A 25509-nucleotide genomic window follows, 5' to 3' on the forward strand; every position below is an offset into this window, starting at 1 on the left:
TTTTACACAAGCACAATTTATGGCTTATTTACCATCAATTTCACTATGGTTTCAGTGATGCAGACAATCAGCCTTTTTCTGTCTGGGTCTCAGAGGATGGTGAGAGTGTGGTGCAGTGTGATGGTGTAATATGGTGTAGAACGTCTGGTCTTACATAATCCTCCTAGCTCAAGTCCCAGAATGTGCACAGATTCAGCAGTGAGGTGTGTCTGATTAAAAAAAAAAAAAAAAAAAGTTATGCAAGAGAAATAATTAATTTGTCATTTGCTTTCCATCTTAAATTCCGCTGGTAAATGTTTTTATTTTTAAACATATACCCGGGATTTTCACATTTAAGATATGCACACATACACAGCACACATTAGCATGCTGGAAACAAACCTGTTATGCAGAGGAGCAGTTGTGTTAAGGGAAATGTATTGAGTGTGTATTTCTCCCTGCAGCAATTTGGCAGTAAACAAATCCAATACAGCATGACTACAAAACACTAAACAGGCAGAACAAGATCTTCCAGCACCTTTTCCTTAAAAATTCTAGATTGTGTTCTTAACTCTCTGTTTACTACTGACAAAGTTGTGGGCAGGAAAATAATTAAGAGCAACAAAATTAATCATTCTTGCACAAGAAATGCATGGCAGAACTCAGAGCATTTTCGGAAAATTCCAAAACATTGCTGGCATTTACTCCTAAACAGACATTTATGAGTTTTCCCCTAATAAACAAGAAGAGACTTTTGGAGGTGTCAGAGATGTGATTAGGATTTACTGAGAAGAAAAGGTAAATATTACTTAATTAAATTTTCACATCCGTTGGCTCTCACCATGTTAATTGCGTTTTCAGTGCTAAAACACAAAGCACTGCTCGGTGTTCTCTCTGGAGTCACATTCACGTCCATATTTAGCCTGTGAAGTTGAGTGCAGGCCTGTCTGGACACACATAGCTCTGGGTGATTGAGTGTTTCCCACAGAGACAGCACAAGAGCATGTCAGAACTTTACACCCTGACTGTAATTTCTCTACACTTCTGCTTACCACTTGACAAGGCATATAATTTTTTTCAAGAGAGCCTGAAATATTAATAAAAAACAGAATATTTGATGTACACTTTGCATGTGATTAATGTCTTGTTTCATTCATAATAAAGAGAACACCTGATACTAGGATTAATAGTTTTTCTTGAATAATATATATATATTTGCTTGCACAAATGTTTAATAAAATAAATAATGATATATAAAAGAAGAATTTTTATAAACAGTGACTCATGTTGAACATCCACTGCAAAAGGATAACGGGCAAAGATCCGACAGATACTTTACTCCGACCACTTTTGTAAACTCAGGCAGGCATTGTAGTACAAAGCTGAAGAACTGAATATTTTCACTCAATTATTTAAAAACACTTATCTAGTGTGAATAAAGTCATCACTTCATGCTGAATGTTTATTGTTTTAAGTGCTCCACTACTTTTACACTGGCTTAGTGGAGAATCCCTATATTGTGGCAAAGCATGAGCCTGCAGCGATCTGATTTTCAAACCTGCAAAGCAGATTATATATATAATTTTTAAAAAAAATCAAAGATGGATTATATTATACATCGTGCTCAGAATATCTTAAAGTAAATGCTTTGGGAATATCCACTCACTGTTCACATTTCCTCTAACACTGTTCCAAATTATAAACAAACTACGGTTAAATGTCTCTACTTGCTTTTCTTTCTTTCTTTCTTTCTTCCTCTTTTATTTTCTTTAATGTGGCTTGGTTTCTACTGCCTTTGGTTTAAATTAAGACCACATTTACGATACAGTCATGTCCTGGCATGCTAGATGCAATCTCACACATCTTTCACACAACTAAGCTGGACATGGGGGATGTCAAATGTGGTGCCTGAACAACCAGCATGTGATCTCATTGTCCTCAGAAGGAGTGTAGTGCATGCACACATCTGTTCCTGTCATCACAGAATTGGAAGAAAATAAGAGCAATTTGAGAGATAAGTTGTGAGATGTGAGCTTTAAGGGAGAGATCAGGAGTGATGGGGGGGGGGGGGGTGGCTGAGAGGCTGATAGAAGGAAAAAACAGAAGATGTTTAGAGGAGTAATTGATGTTGGATTTAATACACTTTAAAGATAGTCATACACGCTGAAGATATAAAAAAAAAAAAAAAAAAAAAAAAGGGGTGGGGGATTAAAAAAAAAAAAAAAAAAAGAGAAAAAAAAAAAGATCAGCATAACTAATCTCAGCTGTGTCCTGATCCTATTGCCTTGCTGTTTTCATCTTAGCATTACTGCAATTTGTGCATTTCCTCAGAAATATAGAGCTGCTCCTATCTCTCTCTGATTAGAGCAGAATCGTTGTCCAAGTTTTTGTTTATCAGCAATTTGAAATACTAATAATTCCTGTGCATGGAGTCCAGTTTGTCATTACTGTTTAGCTCCAATTTGCACCAACACTTGCTCATAAGCTAACACATAATGGCTCTGAACCGGAGTACTGTTTACTGCAGTTTACTGTTTACAATTAACTTTTTTTGGCTTAGGAATTGTGGGATGTCTTATTAGTGTCTTCTTTAACAAAAAAAACCCAACACATGTAAATTCATGTAGTGGTTAGTAAAGCACTTGACTCTGACTCAGCAATGGTGATGAATTTGTGAAAAATCCTTTTATCCTACACAAACAGGAATTCCATTCTGCTATATACAGAACACTCAATCTCTTGTAAAAACAAGCATCATTTACATCAAATGTCTTTTGCTTTTAAAGTGCACCCCAGTAGTTAATACGATCAATTCTTGTGGTTTCTCCCTCAAACAGCAAGCTACAAAAACAAAATTTGTTGTTAGTGTCTTTCAGTGTTCATAGGTGCATTAAATGCAAATTAGTTGAGTCATCAGTGTAGACATAGGTGACATAAATAGCAGATTATCTCAATAGAAAATATAAACATTTAGTGCAGTTCAGCAGTATTGCTCAAAAGCAGCCACATCCAGATTAAGGTTTTTTTTTTCCGGAAATTATTAAGACTCCAGCCTGCAGTTCCTTATACCTGTCCACACAGTTTCCTCTGTATTTTATGTGAAGCTTTCATGTTGTCACCCCACAGGCAAACTTTTGTGCTGAAGTACCTTCTGTTCCTCACCAACTCCCATCTCACACTCCCAGTGGAACACAGTGCTATTATTATAGCAACAATCTTCCGAGGTAGATTACACATCATGTGTTTGTGTCACTGCTTTTGTTATGTTCTTGTTTTTGTTTTTTTCATGTTCAGTGAATCCATTCTCTTCAAAATAAGAGATGGATAAAAAAAAAGTCACTAGACAAGAAAATAGGAAACAGAATATTTTTTTTCAGTCAGCCTATTATCCATTTCAGTTTGTATGCAATAGAGACTGTAGCTGAAACAATATCCTTTCTGACCTTTAAACAGGTATTGTTTTTCGAAAGTGTTATACTGAACTCTCATCAGGTTTGCTACACAGCTGTGTGTGCTTCCTTTTTTCCAGAGTCCGGTTGAGCTCCTCTGTGAAAGAGTAGTACAGTGGAGATGTCATGTCTCCATCAGTTTGTCTGAGTAACACGTAACTATTGCCATTCATTTTGCGTAAGACGCTCGGCAGTGTTGCTGAGAACCCATTGGTGTAGTCCAACTCAGAGTTTGGTAAAGGTGGAGGAAGTGGAGGTGCAGGCGGAAGCTCTTTATTTGAGGAAACATGGGCCTCTCCGGGAACAATCTGGAGCAGTCCGTCGTGTGTGTTTGCTTTCCCGTTGCAGTGACTGGAAATAGTCTTCAGCTCCATGCGGTCATTCCTCTTCCTCTTCCTCTCAGTTTGGGTTGCGGTCCGGAGAGAGTACTTCCCCCGTTTTCTTTTCACACAAAAACCCACATACAGCAGCACAACAGTCAGGACCAGGCACAATCCACCAAGGATGGAGATCAGAGATATGTACATGGCCTCTATGTTCCTCATGGACTGGAACTCTGGGGGTAGGGGATTGGGCAGCTGCGGTGATAGATTGCTGCTGTCGGGGTGTTTGGTTGAGTGGGGTGGCGGCAGTAGGTAATTGTGCACAATCAAAGTGTAGATCACTACGTGGATGCGGATGCCATTCTCCAGGGCGAAGCAGCTATAGTTTCCACTCTGCTCTGGTCTTGCCTCAATCACTAGCAAACCATCAGTGCCAATGCGATAGCCCGAGTTCTGCCCATTGCCGTGCAGCTGCTGCTTATTCCTTGTCCACTGTGGGGTTGCGAGATTAGAGCTGAGCTCGCATTGCAGAAGGACATCATCTCCAGCCATCACTGAGCGAATGCGATGGAGTGACAGCTCTGAAAAAGTAAATCATGGCAGTCAGCTGTTATACTTTCATCTACAGGAGCTAATGATTAAATGTGCTTTTCTGGGAGTTATCTAAAGGAGGTATGGTTAATGTCGAGGTTGAGTGCGGCACAAAGGGTTATGAATCTAGACATGCACCACATGCAGTTTATTTGTACATTAGTGGCAACAGAAATTATTTTATTCAGCAGAAGCTTAACAGAAAATTGACCGACCCTTTAGATAAATATGAGATCCTATCTATCTTAAAAGGTAAATCAATTCTGAATTACAATCCATGCCTGTGCAGCATCTGAAACGTACACAATGTATAAAAATTTTTTTTTATACTGGGTCACACAGATCAAAGGGGCATTTTGGAACTAGGAGTTGGCGACCATGAAACGAATGTTGGGAACTAGTGCAACTTTGATTAGAACCCCTTGCCATAAGTTATATTAAACCAGTGTAGTGATGCACAACGAGCGTTTGCTGTAAAAGCCTTATATAAAAAACGGTGATCATTTGAGTGCTAGACAAAGGGAATTTTGGTGTTATTAACAGTTAGGACACCATGATTGTGTCTCATCTGCTCATGTGATTATAACATGGGTATGTAAAGAAACACATAAACCGAAACACATTGATGATGCATGTTGTCCTGAGGGCTCCGCTACTTTTTTTTTCAAGGCTGAACACGTTTCTTCGAAATTATGCACCCATGTTGTAATCTAATGGGCAAACGGGACACATTCACGATGTCCAATCTTTGCACAGAATTTACACTATCACCATTTTTATAAAAAAGGCTTTTACAGCAAACGCTCATTGCGCACCACTCCACTGCTCCATTATAATTGATGGCAAGGGGTTCTAAAAGAGGTTGCACTGGTTCCAAACAACTGCTGATGCCCCAGGCACTTCAACTCCTAGTTTCAAAATGTTCTGTTTCCCTGCATGACTCTGTATTATAGATTTCCATTTATATTTTAACATATGCCTTTCTCCTAAAGGAAATTACAAAAGTGCTCTATCAAATACATGTTAGTATGAAGCATGAACTAAAATTAACTTTCTGATATTGTGCATGTTAAGCAACACACGCTTCTCCTGTTACACTGATCTTATGATTTGGGGATCTGGTAAATCAATATGCATACCATCTGCTGCAGATTTTTCACAGCCTCCATTCCCATTAAGGATGTCTTGAGTCAGATTGAATCTGCACATAATCAAAAACAAAAAGTAACAATTAGTTCTGGTTGAATTTATCCAGAGCATTTGAGAAATTTTACTACATATCAAAGCCTCAACATAGTCAACGCACAAGTATGTATATTTATCCAGTGACTAGTAATAATTCTGAAGACAAGTTTTGGATTCGAATTAAAGTTTAGAGCAAAACCGAGATTTGGTTCATTGGATTCAGGAATGCAAGTGTATGAACAAATATCCTGGAGGGTTCTGGACTTGTACAAACAAAAGCTAGACATGTGCACTACCTGTTCGTGTGTGAGGTAATCTCCACACATTCAGCCCCATCCCAAGCACAGAAAGGGTCTCGTGCTAAGACGCAATCAAAGCAGGAGGTATATTTGTGACATGTGGACAAGGGCAGCTGCACAACACCAGAGGGACAGCCTACATACACACTCATCTAGAAATGATACAACACAGAGAGACACTACAACGTAAATATGGCGCATCATATTTCAAACGGCATATCAATTTTTTGGTAGAATTCTTCTGTTAAAAAGGACATTTGTTTATTTACCAACCTGTTTCTGAGAGATGACTATGCTGTCCACAGGTTGTGGATCTTCAAACAGTTGCAGCTCTTCAATAATGTGAAGCTGACCTTTAACTTCTACTCCTCTCTGAAGCCAACCTTGATCTACATCATGCAAATAGCAAGCAGATTATCGATTAAATACAGAGGAACAGTATACCGTAATCATATGCAACTACACACAGGCCTGGGCCACTTCCTATGTGTCAGTACCCCAACGTGATGAGTTTGTAATTGTCTGCAAAGACAACTCATACTCTTTTTCACTTTAGACTGATTAGAGATGAGTAACTTTGAGTGCTTTCAGATATACAGAGCTGAGTCTGTTTGAATAAAAACCTGATTCCCCCCTGTGTGAGTCATTCAAACAGGTGAGAACACAGCACAGACACTCACATGAAAACCAAAACAACCTGTCTCAGAGACCAATGAGAAAGCTATTTGATCCTTAATCAGTCTAAGTGTGAGAAGTGAGATAAACCTGGCGTGTATTTTAAGTTATGGATATTTATAGTAGACGCAAGCTGCTCAAATGATTCACAAGATGCACATTAGCCAAATGGACAAAAAGCTAAAGTAAATACTAAATGTGAGACACACACACAAAAAAAAAAAGTTAAACAACATTATATAATTTAAACCTATATCTGTATCTGATCATTACTGTACAATGTGCACTCTATTTCTGAGTAAATAAACAGGTTTTATGAGTTGTTTAAATGCTTTCTGGTTTTGATTAATAATGTGTAATGAGAATCCAAAGCAAACTAAATCATTAACAAGCCAAATTTGTCTTTCATTCAGATCTGGACAATTAGCTATTTGCTGTCAAAGGGCACTAAAACACACCTGTCCCGATAAAGAGCATGTGGTATATCTGGCCATCTAGAGCAGTCACTTTGTGCACTACTATTTTGGTGTAGTCCACAGTCCTCCGAAACAGCAGGGGGCGTTGTCCTAGAGGTAAAATCTGCCGAGACATTAGCGGATGACGGCGTACGAAATGCAGCACATCGTCTGGCAGGTCAGTGGAGAAGTTGATGCCTCTTTCCCTCAGTCGATCTGTTATGCACTGAGGGCAAAAAAAAAAATGTTTAAGCCAAACATTACACTATTTACCACCCACTGCATTTTCCATGGCATGCAAATATGACAAACCCCACTGAAGTAAAACTGGCATCTTGTCCTGTGCTATTAGATATTACACTATTATTAGCCTCCAAACAACATATTTTTATTTAGGTTGGAATAAACATGGCTCACAGGCTTCAACCACATACAAAATTCAATTCAAGTTTGAAGACCAATATTTATTTATATTTATAAGTTAGAAGACTAATATATAAAATGCCATATCTGCAAAAGCACTCATTGTGAAAGTCTTGGCATCTTAACATGTCTTTTTATTCTTGATCCTGATCTCCATGGAAATGAGCTGTAAGCATTTCATCACTGAAGCTTTGCTTCATGCTCACTTTGCTCTCCTCAGTCCAATTGCAACTCTCTGTTCAACCTGTCTCTGTCAGAGCACAAAGCAAGCAGGTGGAGCCAGATGGATCAAGATAAGCAGGCACGAGTAAGAGGAGACTGCAGAGCTGCAAAGCTTACCGAGCCAGGTCTCGGATCAGGCACCTTCCCCGTGTATTCAGTCAGTTTGGTGCCAACGTCTTCCTGGTTTTCCATGTAGGGCCCTTCAAAGACCTGCTGGACGTCTTTGATTGAGTAGCGGCAGATGGCCGAAGCTTTGACGTTTTTCCTGTAAAACAAAAACAGCATTTAACGCAACATAAAGCAAAGCGGTTTAAGTGCCAAATCAGTAAAAAAAAAAAAGCCAAAACTGTGAATGAGGAGATTATTAATATGTTCTATCATTAGTTAAATGTTTCTAGGCAACAGAGGCTAGGAAGCTTTTAATCAAAGTTTTGAATCTGTCAGTGCAAGTCAAATTTTTACAGTTTGTAATGGGTGGGCTTGCTTTAGCAGCTTAAGAGGCTCTCTGCCTCTGAGCCTTAAGCTGATCCTCTTTGTTTCTCAAGGTCTTGGCATGTTGGCACCGAAGCACTATGAGCCCACAGTGTAACCATGGAAACATGAAAATAGATTACAGAAGTATAAAAAAAAAGCCATCAAAGAGATATAAAGAAAGGTATAGGGATGGAGGAGAGAGAGAGAAAGAGAGAGCAAAAAGAGTTGCAGTACGTTCTTCTGACAAAGGGGATAGAAACAGCATAGGGACACCAAATTTCTGATCAGTAACCCACAGCGTTAATCACTGAATATCTGGTTCATAATTGAAATTGGAAATTAATCAATTATTCACTATACATAAGAAAAAAAGCACCACAGATGCATTATTTGCCTTGAGAATGTTGATGGAGAAGTATAGAGAAGGTCAGAAGGAACATTGTGTGTTTGTGGATTTAGAGAAAGTGTACGACAGGGTGCTGAGAGAGGAGTTGTGGTATTGTATAAGGAAGTCAGGAGTGTCAAAGAAGTATGTGAGGGTGATGCAGGACATGTATGAGGACAGTGTGACAGCAGTGAAGTGTGCAGTAGGAACGACAGACTGGTTCAAGGTGGGGGTTGGATTGCATCAAGGATCGGCTCTGAGCCCTTTCCTGTTTGCAGTGGTGATGGACAGGTTGACGGACGAGGTCAGACAGGTGACAAGGATGAACAGGATTAGAAATTAGTTTATTAGAGGGACAGCTCATGTAGGAGGTTTTGGAGACAAGGTGAGGGAGGTGACATTGAGATGGTTTGGACATGTTCAGAGGAGGGACATGGGGTATATTGGTAGGAGAATGCTGACGATGGAGCCACCAGGAAGGAGGAAAAGAGAAAGGCCAAGGAGGAGGTTTATGGATGTGGTGAGGGAAGACATAGAGGCAGATGTAGAGGACGAGGGGTATGGAGATGTTTGTTCCGCTGTGGTGACCCATAATGGGAGAAGCCGAAAGAAGATGATTAACAACTGTATGTCCAATATCACTTAATCAGACTTTTGCTTCCAGAGAGTGAAAAACCAAGATCTACTCTACTGGGGCTTAATTGGAAAGTGATGGCCATGTTGTTTACAATTCACACCAATAAATCATTTTGACCTTATCTTAAAAGAGATAGATGTTTTTTAAGGTGCATGAACAGGTTTTTTGATAATAGCTCAATCATTCCTCTCAGACGTGTGCTGAAATCTGATTGTCCAGTGGTGACCTTGTTTTTCCTCACCAGATCTACAAAAGCAAACATTGCATAATCAATGAAATCCATGCAAACACTTTCTGGTCAAGTTCATGACTATCAAAAAACCCCAAAAACAATTCGACCTGAACTTGAAGGTCACCACCACAAGAAATGTATAGCAAGACAAGCATTTTCTTTCACCTTTCTGAGATGCCAAGCTTTTCTCTGTCATATTATCTGTCCTTCATTTATTCATCAGCTTGCAGTTCACATGTCACATTTCACACCAACCTGACAGCCCTTCAAAACTGCTCACATTGTAAGGTACAAAAGGATTCCAATAGAATGCAAAATTTAACACGTGTTTTTTCATACACAAAAATACAGAGGAGCAGAGCTTCAAAGATTCACCATGGTACATCCTCAAAACTCTTTAGAAGCTCTTTAAACCTTCTTTTGTAAAAAAAAGATTACAGAATTCACACACAGCCAGAAAACCTGTCAACCATTTTTCCTGGGATTAAGCTGCCAGAGAGAGGTTGAGGTGGGAGCTCGAGTGCAGACACATCAAGCATGAGGTGCGTGGACAAATGGACACACTCACTCATGAACAGACTGGCATCTTAATACATTAATTAATCCTCACTTTTCACAGGAATGATCCTCTGCAGTGGCTGTCATTGACTTCTATCCGGAGCTCATCAATCCGAGCAAACTCAGGATCCAAATCCCTGCAGCTTTCTTGTATAACTGCTGAAATGAGTCATGTGTGAGCTACTTGCCTATACCTCAGCTGTCTACTTGATTCAATCAAAAGTTTTCAGTGAAAAAGTTTTGGTTTTCACTAGAAGGCAATCAAACCTCCAGTGAAAATGAATAATAATAAATAACAATGAATTATAACCAGGACTTGATGTGTTTATTTGGCAATAAACAAGATGCCAAATCAAATGAATCTCTACAAACTTCATACGCTTACCATTCCAAGCCAAAAATGCCGTACAGCATCGTGTCCTCAGCCGTGGGGCCTTCCAGCACAAACATGCTGCGTAAAACATTGAAGTGGAACTCATAGTCCGGCAGTGAGCAAACCAGCCGAGCCTTCAGGAAGGACGTCCACTTTTTTTGCAGGGTCAGGAGACCGCCTCTGTCACTCTGCAGGAAAAGTCAATAGAGAACAGCTTGAAAATGAATTCACAAAAATTTTGGTCTTTAGGTTTGTGACATATACATAAAACTTTTAGCACAAGCCCATCAATAAGACAATCTTGCTATTACTCAATACTACTTTTTTATTATTATTATTATTATTATTATTATTATTATTAGAGAAAAACAACAGTATTATTTTTTATTCGAATTCAATTACCGAAAAGTAAGACCGAAATCAAATGCAAATTTGCTCTTGGTACTATCACTATCATCTTATGTGGGAAATTAGAGCAGGTTGGACCGGGTGGGAAAAAGAAATTGTACATGCTGTGGGGCGGATTTAGCAAATTTCATTTACACCCTAACTCCCCTGAGCAAAACAGCTCTTATTGGACACTACACCAAATGCCTCTGCATGCAGTTTTTTTCCCAGCTGGGTGCCTCCCCTGAGCCAGTGTTTAAACAGGCCCTGCACACTAAACTCTACTGAAATACACTACACACACACACAAATACTGGCTAATATAAACAGAGAAAAGTGCAGAGACACTGCATCTACAGCAATCATCAGCTTCTGAATCACCACCACAATAATATCCTTATCTAAAAATGGGTAGCCTTCCACCTCAGAAAAGTGCTCTCCATGTACTATTTTTTGAAGCAGTGAACTTTTTAATGCTGGAAAAAACTGTAATCATACTTGAAAAAATAGTACACGTGCATTCTCATTAAGAGAATATTGAAGGGGAAGCAATTTTATTTAGATTCATGCGCTATCAGTGGGTCAGTAAAAGACTCGTTTTTGCATAAGAAGAACCTTAGTTGATCTGTGTGTGCAGCGCATTTTGCTGCTAGAATGAAGATAATAAAGGATAATCTTCTCATTAAAGTGATCCTGCTGTGCGGATTGGCAAAGACAGATCAGGGGTCTGTGCACAGTCCACACAAAGTCTGTGTGTGTGTGTGTGTGTGTGTGTGTGTGTGTGTGTGTGTGTGTGTGTGTGTGTGTGTGTGTGTGTGTGTGTGTGTGTGTGTGTCTTCATTAAGTGCATTTCAGATTAATAGTGCCCCATTGGTCACACTGTTAAATAAGCTTTTAACAATGGAAAAGATTGAGTAAAAACTTCTATAATTCTCTCTATGAAGTTTAGATGATGACCTTCAATTCAACAGTTGAGTCAATCACAGTGACAGGTTATAGCAGGCTGATGCGATTTGCAGTGCTCTCTACTGCAAATGCAGCAAATATCTAAGCAAGTGCATCCTAACCTTGAACACACTGCCAACTTCTAATAAGAACCATGGCAGAATAGCCTGGCTGAGTAATCAGAGTCCTGCCTAAATAAGCTCCGCCAGGGTGAAAAACATGTACATCACAGTGATTGCTGAGGATGGAGAGCCACAGTGTGATGGATGAATAAAATTCTTACAAAGAAAGAACTGCAAAGCTGAGAATCACTGAGTAAGAGCAATGAGCTTACAGTAATCGGAGACTGCCACTTTGAGTGGAGTGTATGGGTTGGGCACAGCATATGAGAGAGAGAGAGAGAGAAAGAGAGAAAGAGCGAGAGCGAGAGAGAGAGTGTGTGTGTGTGTGTGTGTGTATCTTGGCAACTACACCAACTGCGCTGATGTGAAAAGTCTATTAAAAAACAAGGTAAGCTGCATAGAAAAGAGAACTAAAAAGGTTTCAGCTTTCTGTTGTGAAGAAAAATGTTTGATGCAGACACAGATGTGCACGTGTCTGTATGTATGAAAATGCAGTACAATGCGTTCGAAAAATAAAACTTATATTTTCACTGGTTATCATTATCTTTGTCCTATTAAACTACAGTCAATCTATAAAACCCTCCACTGCTTTATTCATTACATATGCACATTTCGATTCAGACAAGGAAAATTAATCTTTAATATGATTTATATTATTTATACAGATTTTAACATCAATCCAAAATAACTCAAAGGGAATGGAAAGGGGATCAAAATGAATGATGTCATTTTTAAAGCTGAAAATTTAAAAGGGGGCTGTAAATAAAGCCTTGCATTAAGCCTTGCATACAAGGGTATGTGTGTTTGTGTGTGTGGTTCAGTCAGTGCCTGAATGAGACAGACAGACAAAAAATTAGAATGTAAGACAGAACAAAAAATTCACAACACAGAATAAAATAGACATTTAAAGCCTTATTTATCAACCCATTGGGCAAAGTTTTGTGAGTAAAGCATGCAAACATTTCTATGCATTGAATGGGGTTTATCAATTTTTGATGGATTTGTGTATATTCCTGGTCATGCGTTGAAGGAATTCTTAGAAGAAAAAAAGTGCAATAGCTTCAAGATCATGTCCTTTCAGTCATTTGAGCAAAAATGAGAGAGGAATTAGTGATTTAGATGCTCAGAAGCTATTGGAATACAATAAATGTAAAGTAGAACTGAATAAAAAGAACATTATTAGGATTATGCCTTGTTTGAAAATGCTGGCTCAAGCAGCTTTGCGGAACGAATGCTTTTAGCACCACTGGAAACCCTGCTAAGACTGAGGCCTAGATAATCGGTCAATTTTGTCTGTACACTCTAGTTTTATCTGATTTGTATTATAGGGTGAAGCTATAGGGCTAAACAGAAATCGGGCAAATACATTTCACAGAAAAAACTGGAGACTGTTCTGGCATTTCTCAACCAGTTACAACTTATTTATAAGTTGATTTGACAAACTACTTTAAACAAACCATTTTTGTTTTGTGCTACTTTACGCAACAGCATTTTTACTGTCAGTGAAGGTCTTAGACCTTTGGCATGTCCCAGGTCATCTAAAACAGGGAGCACTGAAAGCAGGCTCCTGTGCTTTTTAACAGAAATGTGTTTACCATACAAAGCAATATGAGAATGTTTATTTATGCAAATGAGTGCAGCTACACAGAAGCACATTCATTTATAATCAGTAAGACTTAGAAATTATGTATAGGTTGGTCTTGAGCACAGGTTACTTATTCTGTTCACATTTTGACAAATAAGGCCATGAATGTCTTAATTGTTTTAATATCTTGAGCAAATTAAACATGGTTTTCGTTCTTAAGTGTATTACATGTGCCCAAATTAATACATTAGCAGACCTATGAAGCCGTGATCATAAATGTCATGATCATGTCTTCATGATGATAAAATATCAATGGAGAAAGAGTGGATTAGTAATGTGTGCTGAGAACAGGAGTGGCTCATGTTGTACCTTACACACACGTGCCACCCGAGCGACCCTGCTGTAGCTGGAGAACAGACTGTGTTCCTGACTCTTTTCCGTAAAGAAGAAGTAGATTTTATCATCATCTCCGACAGAGCTATTTACACTCTCCTTCACCAGCGCTGACTCCACAAAATCAGCCTCTGTGCAGGACAGAACATTTCTCTGTTAATATGATGTGTTCACAGTGTGGAGAAAATGAGCTTAAATCCCTACTAGAGAAACATATAGAAAACATTACTATACAAATCCTGGGAAAGTCATTAAACTAGAAAGAATAAGTTTATAAATACACTGATAACAACACAGATGTAAAATACAGATTTACAAATGTATTTTCTATATGCTGTAATGCACAGACCATAAAGCCAGCGAGTCGGGGCTTCCTCTGTTTTCAGTGTGGGGTTCGGAGAGTTCCTACGAATATCTGGAGAACTCCAGAACTCATACTGAGAAGCGGTGTAGATTTGGCCCTCTGAGATAAAGAATATGAAATTATGATTATTAATTATAATATTATGATCAATTATAAATGATCACAAAATGGTTTATAGACATACCACAAAAAATAAAATTTTCCACACATCAGAATTTGTGCACTTTTATGTAGCTACATGCATATAGATATATCATTTATCAGTAATATTTTATTCTATCAAAACCAACCTAAAACTAGTGTTTCAGGTTGTTTTTTTTGTGTGTCTTTTATATTGAAATAAAAACCAAGACAAGATCAATGTCTTTTTTTCAGTTTTAAATACTGCAGAATCAGAACTATAAGTAGTGAAATATAAAAAATGTGGTTAACCATTGAACATCCTGCACCACAGCCTGATTCTAACAGCCAATCATTTTTATTTGGATTATACGAATAACTTTTTGTATAAATCATTAAATGACTTGTCCTTGTTTCTGTAGTTGTAGCTTTACCTACAAACTAAGAAAAACTAGTGCTGATTATCTTCTTACCAATAAGCAGGCCTGTATAACCTTTAGCGGGGTCATAAGGGCACCTTTCTCGACCCTCCTCAAACACAGGATACATTTTAAAGTCCCTACTATCCTGCAAAAAATAAAATAAAAACAGGAGAAAATAGACTCATCAAACTATCTATAAAAGATTTCAAAGTTGTAAGCATAAAAAAAAAAAAAGTACTTTAGATGTGGACTGTAACTTTTTAAAATATTTTACTCACAATATATGCACACAGTGGGCTAAAAGCATGAGTTCCACAAGTATACAAGTGGGTGCTGTTGAATCTCTGCAGGAATCGAATGTGGTTAAAACATTCCGTCTGTAACAGAATAGATGTTTCAGCAAAGTGGGGTAAGAAAAAAAAGGAAAAAAAAGCTGTTTTATCTTGATGAGTAATGATGATATTAACCTTGTTATCTTTCCCTTTGTTCAGACAGAGCTGCTTCTGGTCTTCAGGCGCCTCCCAGTCAATCTGTATACGGAAAAGATTAACATTCTTATTTAATAGGCAAATTTTGTTCACTGTACATTAAATAAAAACAGCTGGACACCTGCTCATTCATGCAATCATTCAATAAGCCGATCAGAGCAACTTATAATACTATCCATATTAAATTCAAGCTATGAATTTAAAAAATAAGAGTGCATCAAAAAGCTGAATGTGGGAATATAATCTCTGTGATTTTGCCCATGGAATGGTTGCTAGTGCCAAATTGGCTAGTTTGAGTATTTCAGAACTTTAATAAGAGAGTAATGAGAACAGCAAAACATACAGCGGTTACGTGTGCAACAATTTACAAGCACTCCTAATGAAGTCAGAGTGTATTCTGTAACCCTAGCTGTCATTTTCTTTCTGACAGCAGATAATCTACAAGGCTGTTTTTTCACTACTTTGCCGTCTCATGTATGTGCTCTTAAAATCTGTGACATGGTCTGCGAGTACTCACTGTGTGACTGGAGCTGGAGATATTAGATGCCTGTAGGGCAAACAATGCTCCTCTAGCTCCCACATACAGCAACCCTGGCTCCTCCTCCAACAGCAGGGTGCTGTAGTTTAGAGCAGAGCCACTGAAGCGTCTGCATCCCCATAGCTCTGTTGCACACATCACACCCAGACACACACGTCATACAAAAACACTAATATTTAAATTACGGCATTAATTTAAGCCTTGCACAAAAAAAGGTAGTAAATGCAAAGAAAACAAGTCCAGTGAATATAAGGTGAAGTCTACTTTCATTTCTGTTTAAGCACACAAAGAAAAATGAATGAGTCCTTCTTAAACTAAAACTTTCTTTTGGCTTCTCCAATTAGGGGTCGCCTCAGCGGATCATCCGTATTCATGATCCGCATGTTTAATTTGGCACATTTTTACGCTGGATGCCCTTCCTAACGCAACCAGGCTTGGGACCGGCACTAAGAGTGCACTGGCTTGTGCAAACCTAATGGCTGGGGTTGGTTCCCTGACCGGGGATCAAACCCGGGCCGCAGCGGTGAGAGCGCCGCATCCTAACCACTAGACCACCAGGTAACGTTGAATGAGTCCTTCTTATTCCTATTAATTGTAATTTGAGGGTTTGTGTTGGCTCACTTTCTTAATTTTTCCCCCATTATCTTTTATTAAAATAATATCATATACAATGGGTGTTTTTAACAACATTTTTCCTAATGTATTCCTAGTCCCTGACCTAGTGAGACTTCTGTAGGTCACTTTGGCTAAGGGTGTCTAAAAGCTGTAAAATATTGACCGCACACCTCATATATATAAAAATTAAGTGCAAAGGTTGCTTTTTTTGTTTGTTTGTTTCCGGACATCAATCAACCATGTTCTTTCCTCGGATCTGCCTGGTTCAGCCCTGCCTCATTACGGAGCAACACAGGAACTTTGAGGATGGATTTGGACTGTATTTAATGTTAACAGTCTACTACAATGGCTCAGGACAATAGGTTGCATTTAATCACTTATCACTGCAAACCTTAACAACAATGGACTGTAAATTAAAGGACATTCGGTGCACCCAGATCAGGACGGAGTTCCTTTTGAGTCTGGTTCTTTTGAAGGTTTCTTCCTCGTGCCATCCTATTTTTCCTTGCCACAGTCGCCATTGGCTTATTAGGGACAAACTTACATTTCTAAAGAAACACACTTGCACATACTTTTATGACTGCAAAGCTGCTTTGAGACAGTATCTATTGTTAAAAGTGCTATACCGATAAAAATGAACTGAATTGAATTTTAATTCAATAGTGTTCTTATGTGGCAGTATTTCAAATAAATACTGTACACCTGCAGATACAGAGATCTTTTCTCCTGTGTGGGTGTCTGGCAGGAAGTGCTTTTGAGGCAGTAGCAGGAAAGACTCTATGTTGTGTTATGCTTTAGCAATAAACTAAAGGGGACAAAGATGTCAAACAAAGTCAGAAAGTGACAGAGTGAAGTTAGTTTAGCGAGAGGGAGAGAGAGAGAGAGAGAGAGAGAGAGAGAGAGAGAGAGAGAGAGAGAGAGAGAGAGATTTATGACTCCCTGCTCATTGCTCTCAATTTTACCTATGAATCACTTGAGACTAAACCATTACTCATGTTTCTTTCTCTTATTATAAATGCAGTGTTAGCGTACCTGCATGTACCTAATCTACAAAAAAACACTGGGTTAAACATTTATAACTACTGAAAAAGGCTTAACATTTACAAAGTACCATGTCTTTAAAATGTCTTTTAATCCATCAGTACATCCAAATATACACGCAAACACACACAATCACTTCGCTTGTACAAAACACCTCAGAAATTTGAGTCAGCAACACAATCTCCAACTAGCGCTCAAAAATTCAAAGTTCACTGTGATCATATCACAGCACATGGGCAGAGATCAGACATTCAGTGTGACTCAGTTCGCTCCCTCTTTACAATACATTGCATTATTCATGCTGTCGATCTTCTTTGAATTCTGCGGACAAATTATACTCCCAGGTTAGTTTCTTACCATATTAAAAAAATGCACCATAAATTTAGTGAACAATATCTTAGTAACACACTTAAGCACCACAATCCATAGTGAATTTCTTTTAATAAATTTTTTTTTTTTTTACAGGTTAGGATGGATACGGGCACAAACAGCCTCTTAATATACATAGAAGTAAAAACAATTGTTTAAGTGCCTTCAAAGCCAGCTACCATTTCGTTGTTTATTTAATACCGATAAGTCTTCACCATTAAAAGTTTTTTCACTTGATTGAGTAATTTGTAATGGCCACAAAGTTTCTATAACGGCAGGTCAGGATGGTGTATTTCCAGTGATCTTACTAGCAAGTGCCTGAATTCAGCAATTCTGCCACCACTGCCTTATATAGTGCTCTTGACAGAACAAACTTTACAGAAATATTGTAGCGATGATCTTTATACATCTGTCTAGTGCATAAAATATTGTTCCTTTAGCTGTAAAAAAAAAACAAAAAAAAAAACTATGTGAAATCTGAGGGGCAGAATGTTCTGCGTTCTTTAGTACTCTATTTCAGAACTGGTAACTTAAAATGGTCACACTGTCGTGAACGACAGTGAACTAGTAGCGAAATCAAATCATAGTAACCTAGACCAGTCACAAATATTGCTCAGAATGCACAGATTGTATTTCTATCTGTTCAATCTTAATGTATTCACAGTGTTTACATCCCAAGAACATTCTACAGATTAAATAACAACAGTCCCAAGACTGGGATTTAAAAATATGTAACCCATAGTAATGCTTGTTTCCTTATTCTCTGTATCACAGACACGTTTCTTGGTAAGGCGTAAAAAAGGGAAAAACATCTGTATGACTAATGCATGACTGTGGCCTTGACAGCTCCATTAATGAGAGAACTCATTTCCTTGAGTCTTGAAGTAGTCATACAACTTTGAACGGTATCCTTGTAGGGGCATTCACCCCCCTCTCTGTCTTTCTCTCTGTCTCTCTCTCACTCTCTCGTGTGTGTGTGTTTGTGTGGGTGAGCAAAAAGTACAATGAGCACTAAAGTTTTCAGTCATGCAGCTACTTTGCCAAGTTGACTTAGATTGAGTATAATCTTCAAGAGCTTCAAGGCCACTACCTTTTCAAAAATTATGCTTTAGATACATGCTCGCATATATGCCACATCCATGCATTCCCCCAGCTACAAAGTGGCATGCCCACACATGTAGTCATTCATTACAGATTATTTAGTAAATCACACAGACAGGTATGTCACATGCAGTCTGCCCAGACCTGGATTCTGTGAAGTAGTCAAATAAGCCGTGCTTAAATCTGATACATGAATTCCAAACCCTAGGATGTCCAAACCACAAGAGCACAAGCAAAAGGCTTCCACATTGTCAGCACCCTGACAAAGGGCAAGGTAAAGCAAGCAAAATGTATAAACAAGCATGGCGAGAGGTGAAAGAACGTACACCCGATCCAACCACAAGAACAACTACAACACACACATACTCAAGACAGTCCAGACAAGTCTATTCTCAAACCTGCTCCTGAACATCTGGCACTCAGTCACCTTAATGAAGAGCGTATGACTCACATTCATTGCAGATATGTGAGAGGAAGCACAGCAAAAACACAATACAATTCGATTTCGCTAGTAGCTTAGAATAAAAATAATAATAATTCTTGTCAAACGTAGCACAACAATGAAAGGAACTCCCTGTGACAATTCACTTCATCATCAAAAACTGCAGAATAGGCTTTAATGTCACCCATGCAAAAATCCACGTGCAGAGACATTTATTTTCCCTGACGTTTGGATGACTGTGCTAAATCACTGTGCAGCCTTCAGCATGGAGTGAGAGGTGCATGCTGATCCACAAAAAAAAACAAAAAACAAAAAAACAAGGACTGTAGATCTAAAGCTGCCACACCATCAGTGGTATTACATTGTTACAAGTCATAACGTTTTTAAAGAATACAATGATTATATGACCAGCGATCATTTCCTGCCGCTCACTCATACACATAATGTGACTGCCCTGCCTGTAGGATTTCAATGAGATCCAAGATCACTGCGCTACGATTACATGCGAGTTTCTATAAGAAAAAAAAGACAGATAGAAAGAGAGATAATGAAGTAAAACAAAAGCAAACGCTGACACATGCTTTCTATCCAAATTGATCACCAAATGAATCAACAACAGAGAGTCAGAAACAGAGTCAGAGAGCGAGAGAGAGATAGCAGAGAGTGTGTGTCGGCACAAAGGAATGTTTTCTGAGTAAACATCTTTGAAGGTCTCATGAGGAGCAGAACAGGGCAGAACACGGTGTTTGCTGTGACATTTTCTCTTTTACGTCATCCAGAAACTGATACATGAGGAAATGTTGGGCGCATGTCAGATCGTATACATGCTGTGCTAAACCATGTATTCGTTTGGCATTGCTCTCTGATTGCTAGTGTGACTATCCTCTGAGCATGCTAGATGAACTCTTGCCCGTTCAGTCTTGCGTAAAAGTTAACTTTAGCCGCGAATGCTGCTTTTCAGCCCTGTCTGTTAATTACTACACGCAGAACCACGTTTCTTCCCACAATGACTCACAGTTAGCAAAATGCCTGTGTAAATATGAAGGCTTCTCAAGACAAAACAGCAAACAGCCTGAATTTACTCTCACATTAATAACTGTCACTGCCTCCCACACAGCTCTGTTCAATCTGAATATATCAAAAACTGATTATCTGGCTACAGTACAAGTACATTTTTATGCAGGCTTGTCAACTCTTACATTGAGCCATTTAAATACTCATTTAACCTATCACAGGATACTGACATCATTTTGCTGGGTTCTTGTACATCAGATGACTACACTGGTATGGTATGGTATGGTATGGTATGGTATGGTATGGTATGGTATGGTATGGTATGGTATGGTATGGTATGGTATGGTAGTGTTGCAAGATCTGCATGTTTGCCTGTGTGTAGGATTTACTATGCAGAGGAGCGCTGAGTGATGATGACATCCATCTACAACTGCTTTGCCAGTTTTGTTGTAACTAAAATAATTTCAAATATTGAGAGAAACCCACACAGATTGCTTAGAGGGGCCACAGACTCTTAAACGTGTTTTCTCTTCCTAAATCTAATTGAAAAGTTATTTATTCATTCACTATTCAATGATCTAATAATCCACCACCTTTTCCTATGTCATTTTCATATTCTTGGTACAAGTGTCCAAGATACAAGTCTGACAAAGGATTTTAAAGAGATTTTGCTAACATGGATGCAGATAAATAAAACAAACAAACAGTTATTGAGTATATATTCAGTAATATGACTAAGCTGTAACGCTGTATTCATTCTTTTAATTTCTCCCTTGGGAATTTTCTCTATGTCTAAAGTGCTCGGGTATTTTAAATAATGTCATTTTAAGCACAGAGCGTCTGCGTCTGCTATCTAAGAACACAGAGTGAGTAAATGAAATGAATAAATGAGTGTGGTAAAGAGATAGAGAGAGAGAGACCTGTGCACCATCTGATACTTTTAAACTATATATATTACAAGTTGCTAAGAAACTCAGCAAGTTAGTGGCTGATATAAAAAGACCAGATACGGGCATCAGGAGAAGAAGAGATAGAGAGGAGAGTTGAGGGAAAGGGAAAAAAATACAGAGTATGTGGGTGGATAGAAGATGAATGATGGGAAGATAGGATTACATGCACGCACTTGCATAATATGTGTACACGCATCGGTTGCGTCAGCACTGGCGTCACAACACCAGTTTCTACCAGTTTAAAAAACATGGAGCTTCGTTCCTTTTGGCCTGCTTGTTTATTAAGCCTTCCGGTGATCAAAATAATAAGTTATCCTGCTGCGATGTCAGAAATAGAAGAGTGCGCCTACAAATGCAGACAGACTCGGAGCTGCAGTGCACTAGGTTCTTTCTGCTCTAACACTTTGGACGGTTATTCCAGGGCTGATCACGGCAGGCCTAGGAAAGATTTGTTCTTGTCATATGCTTGCCATGCACCTTGGGACTTTTGACAGCTCTGCTTGCTTAACTCCAAGTAGGAGATTAAAGGAGAGTCTGGATTGGCTCGAGTGACTCTGTACCCTATACACCATGTCTTCACCAGCCAATCATGGGCATCTAGTGATCTCCTTCTGAAAGATGTGAAAATGATGGGCCTCACATGTCTCCTCCCTTCCAGAGAGGAATTTGCAGTAAGCAAGAATAATGGTGTGCTACAAGGTACACCATTGAGAAGAAAGTTCCCTTGAGAAGAAACACTGCTCTACATTAAACTCTATTTGTATAGCTCTTTGAAACAACGAACATGGTCTTAAAGCAGTTTTACAAAGATAAAGCGGTTACAAAATAATTTTTAAGTTTGTTCCTTATAATTGTAAGTTTGTCTCTAATGAGCGAGCCAGTGTTGACTGTGGCAAGGAAAAACTCCCTGAGATGGCATGAGGAAGAAACCTTGAGAGGAAACAGACTCTAAAGACAACCTGTCCTTATCTGGGTGGCACCAATGTCCATTCATTATAGTTGTATTATAGTTACGATGTGCTGTTAATTACAGTCCAGATAAAGTTTTATGAATCTAAAGCAAATCTATTCCTCTGATGAGTACAGGATTAGGATATAATGCACATATATAGCATTTTTGTTGACTTGTGATTTGTGTAAGTGAATGCGGCTCATACCACTGAAAAGGACAGTAGTTCTTGGAGATATGTCCCGTTCCAGAGGAGGCATCAAAGGATTAGCCCTAAGTGTGGACACTGCATAGAGCAGGTGAAGACAGGACAGCCATGCTACGCTGCTCCTCATCCTCATCGCCTCACGTTTCGTCTAGGAAACTTTGAGCGCCTCAAATCCTCGCTTCTTCTCCTTCAGCACAACACACTCAAACTGAATATGCACTCAGTGTTCTTGTATCCTGTCTCCACAACAAGGTTCCAGCAATCTTAGTTACCTCGTCATCCGGCTGTGCATCTGACCTAAAAACAAACAAGAAAACAAAAGTTTAGTATAGGCAGCAAAATAGGAAAAAGAACTGCTGAGGCTGTGTTAGAAACTGGGGAAATAAAACCTCAGTGGGAACTAGGATTCACAAAAATAGCCAGCTGAGAATTTCAACCAGAGATGAAGTAAAGTAAAAACAAGTTTAAAAAAAAAAAAAAAAAGAAAAAAAACCACATCCATGAAGAAACTTCCCTGAGTGTTGAGCTCAGTCAGATGTACTAGTTTTTACATAATGCAATGGATGGGTAATAGATGACAGAGTCAATGGAAGCTTTAGATGAAGCTTTAATTCATCTCCATCTCTACTACAAACACTAAACACTCCCTGTTCACCCACAACTGTGCTCCTCTGCATAACTCCAACATCATCAAGTATGCAGATGACACCACCGTGGTCGGCCAGATCAGCAACTATGACAAATCGGCCTACAGGAAAGAGATCCGAAGCCTGACAGCATGGTGTGCCACCAACAACCTGACCCTCAACGTCTCAAAGACTAAAGAGCTCATCGTGGACTTTCGGAAATCCAACAGCAGGAGACATTTCCTAGTCAACATCAATGGAACTGATGTAGAGCGAGTCTGCAGCTTTAAATTCTCTGGAGTTCACATCTCTGAGGATCTGTCCTGGCACCAGAACACAACAATGCCTGTACTTCTTGAGAAGAAAGCTCATCTGTCAAGAAAGCTCATCTGTCCCCGGGGATTTTAACAAGTTTCTACCGCTGCATCATCGACAGCATCCTGACAAAATCCATCACTGGTACGGAGGCTCCACTGTGTGTGAACGCAAAGCCCTGCAAAGGTTGAACAAAACCACCCGATGCATCACTGGCACCCAACTACCTGCCATTGAACACCTTCACCATGGCAGATGTCTGCGCAGAGCTCACAACATTATCAAGGACTCTTCACATCCCAGTCACAAACTGTTTAACATCCTTCCATCAAGAACAAGATACAGGAACAGACGCACCAGAACCAGCAGGTTCAGAGACAGCGTTTTTCCATCCACCATCACACAACTGAACTCTACACTACACCGTTAGAGATCACTGTATAAACACTGCATATAATTTCTGTACAATTATACATACAATGTACATATTACATAGTAAATCTTTTGTACTCTTCATTCTCCACACATATTGTGCTTTACAAATATTTACACTAGTTTATCTATGTGTATCTTTATATCCTTTCTGTACATTCTGCTTAACATTTCACATTCATGTATATATGTGTATATAATGTGTGTGTGTGTGTGTGTGTGTGTGTGTGTGTGTGTGTGTGTGTGTGTGTGTGTGTCTGTCTGTCTGTCTGTATTAAAACATGTTCCTAATATGTTGTAATTCCCAGTGCTTCAAGAATGTATGCCACTCCTCCTTGAACAATGTTAGCTATATACTTTAATGACACTAAAATTTAACATATTCTAAAAGGTTGACGTGGCTGATAAAGACATTTGCAAAAATATTATTTTGTAGTATTTTACACCCCCCACCTACACCTCCCATGCAATTCCTTCACAGCTTGAATACTTCTGACATAGACCAGCCCTGCATCTACTGCACATTCCTTATGTGTACATTTTTTCATATTATTTTTTTTAAGTCAGAATGTACATCGTCAAGACTATTAGTGATCAGAATAAATCTTTAAAGTCAAAATTTACATGATTTTAGCATGCATATTAGGAGAGAAGGGATTTAGAGACAAAATGGCATCCTAATATACTACTGTTTTACACTGTGTAGCAATAGATTGAATCTCAGCATGTCATGGTTAAAAACTGGCCGGCATTCATGAAGTCATTTGCATCAATGTTGGCTGTATATTACATAAACCAAATGATATATTGTCCAGCTCTAGAAGGAATGCAGTTACTATGCAATGACATATGCCACTGGGTTAGAAAATGCATTGCAAAATATTAAATAAACCTTTTAAAACAGTAGAATATTATGTTTTTTTGTAATGTGACCCATAGCATATAATATTTACCATAAACTATGCATAAAGTCCAAGTTCTACTAACAAAGAACAATGGTTTTATTAATCAAGTAGTCAGGGGTAACACTAAAATGATCAAACCTCAAAACTGCTTGAATACTAACATGGTTGCATTGTTGACAAAAAGGCTCTGCTTCTTCCTGTATGCAAGTATTAACATTTACATAGAAATAGATATATCCGTCTTAAATTGCACAATACCTAAACAGTAATGACACCAATGGTGTAGTGCTGATCTCATTAGTATTACAGTAAGCTGTATTTAATCTTCACAACTGCTCAGCATTTTAAATGCATTATAACTGTACAACATTATAACAAAAATCTATAAGTGTGACTGTTACTAAAAATCAAATGAAAGAGAAAAACTCTTTCAATAAAACCTGTTATTCGTCCACAGCTGGGTAGCTGGTAATGTGCCTGATTGTGCAGCATTGCCCATGGATCAATCACCATACTGCGGTATAACTCTTTGCAATGTTGGAATGATAAACAGAACATATCCTCATGAATAATCTTGTCACCTAGCTACAAACAAATATCTAAAAACAGGCTAAAACGTAGTCATCCCAAATCTTTTTCTCTTGTAGTGCAGTATCAGAATCTATCTCTAACTCCTATATGCATTGTTTTTATTCTCAATTGACTTACATGTTCTCCCACCTGATTGGCTAAAGGTAATGCCACTCATTATGCTTCTTCCGTACCTGAAGTTAGGGCATGACTGTGTGCGACATATACACGATATATTAAAGCAAAAGTTAACACCTGACCATAAGATTTGTATGAGCTTTTTGGACATCTCATTGCACATCAATCAATTAATTTGTGCTCACTCAGCCACAAGAGCTTTAATAAAGT

At 38.6% G+C, this 25509-nt stretch overlaps 1 protein-coding gene across 2 annotated transcripts in view; it reads right to left on the reverse strand.

The window, feature by feature from the left end:
- Positions 1 to 1189: 1189 nt before the first annotated feature.
- The window catches only part of sema4ga (sema domain, immunoglobulin domain (Ig), transmembrane domain (TM) and short cytoplasmic domain, (semaphorin) 4Ga), a 31040-nt gene continuing 6720 nt past the window's right edge, over positions 1190 to 25509 (reverse strand). For both annotated transcript variants that reach the window (XM_083540292.1, XM_083540291.1), the window contains exons 2-15: positions 22314 to 22610; positions 15604 to 15749; positions 15066 to 15128; positions 14877 to 14975; positions 14650 to 14743; positions 14042 to 14155; positions 13669 to 13823; positions 10273 to 10448; positions 7719 to 7866; positions 6960 to 7182; positions 6100 to 6215; positions 5824 to 5978; positions 5482 to 5543; positions 1190 to 4332 (exon numbers count right to left, since the gene is read on the reverse strand). In XM_083540292.1, the coding sequence (XP_083396418.1) occupies positions 3452 to 4332; positions 5482 to 5543; positions 5824 to 5978; positions 6100 to 6215; positions 6960 to 7182; positions 7719 to 7866; positions 10273 to 10448; positions 13669 to 13823; positions 14042 to 14155; positions 14650 to 14743; positions 14877 to 14975; positions 15066 to 15128; positions 15604 to 15749; positions 22314 to 22446 (2565 nt within the window). In that variant the 5' untranslated portion in view covers positions 22447 to 22610 and the 3' untranslated portion in view covers positions 1190 to 3451. The remainder of the gene's footprint in view (positions 4333 to 5481; positions 5544 to 5823; positions 5979 to 6099; positions 6216 to 6959; positions 7183 to 7718; positions 7867 to 10272; positions 10449 to 13668; positions 13824 to 14041; positions 14156 to 14649; positions 14744 to 14876; positions 14976 to 15065; positions 15129 to 15603; positions 15750 to 22313; positions 22611 to 25509) is intronic.

The sequence above is a fragment of the Silurus aristotelis genome (genome assembly GCF_946808225.1).
Source record: "Silurus aristotelis genome assembly, chromosome: 4".
In the NCBI taxonomy this organism is placed as follows: Eukaryota; Metazoa; Chordata; class Actinopteri; order Siluriformes; family Siluridae; genus Silurus; species Silurus aristotelis.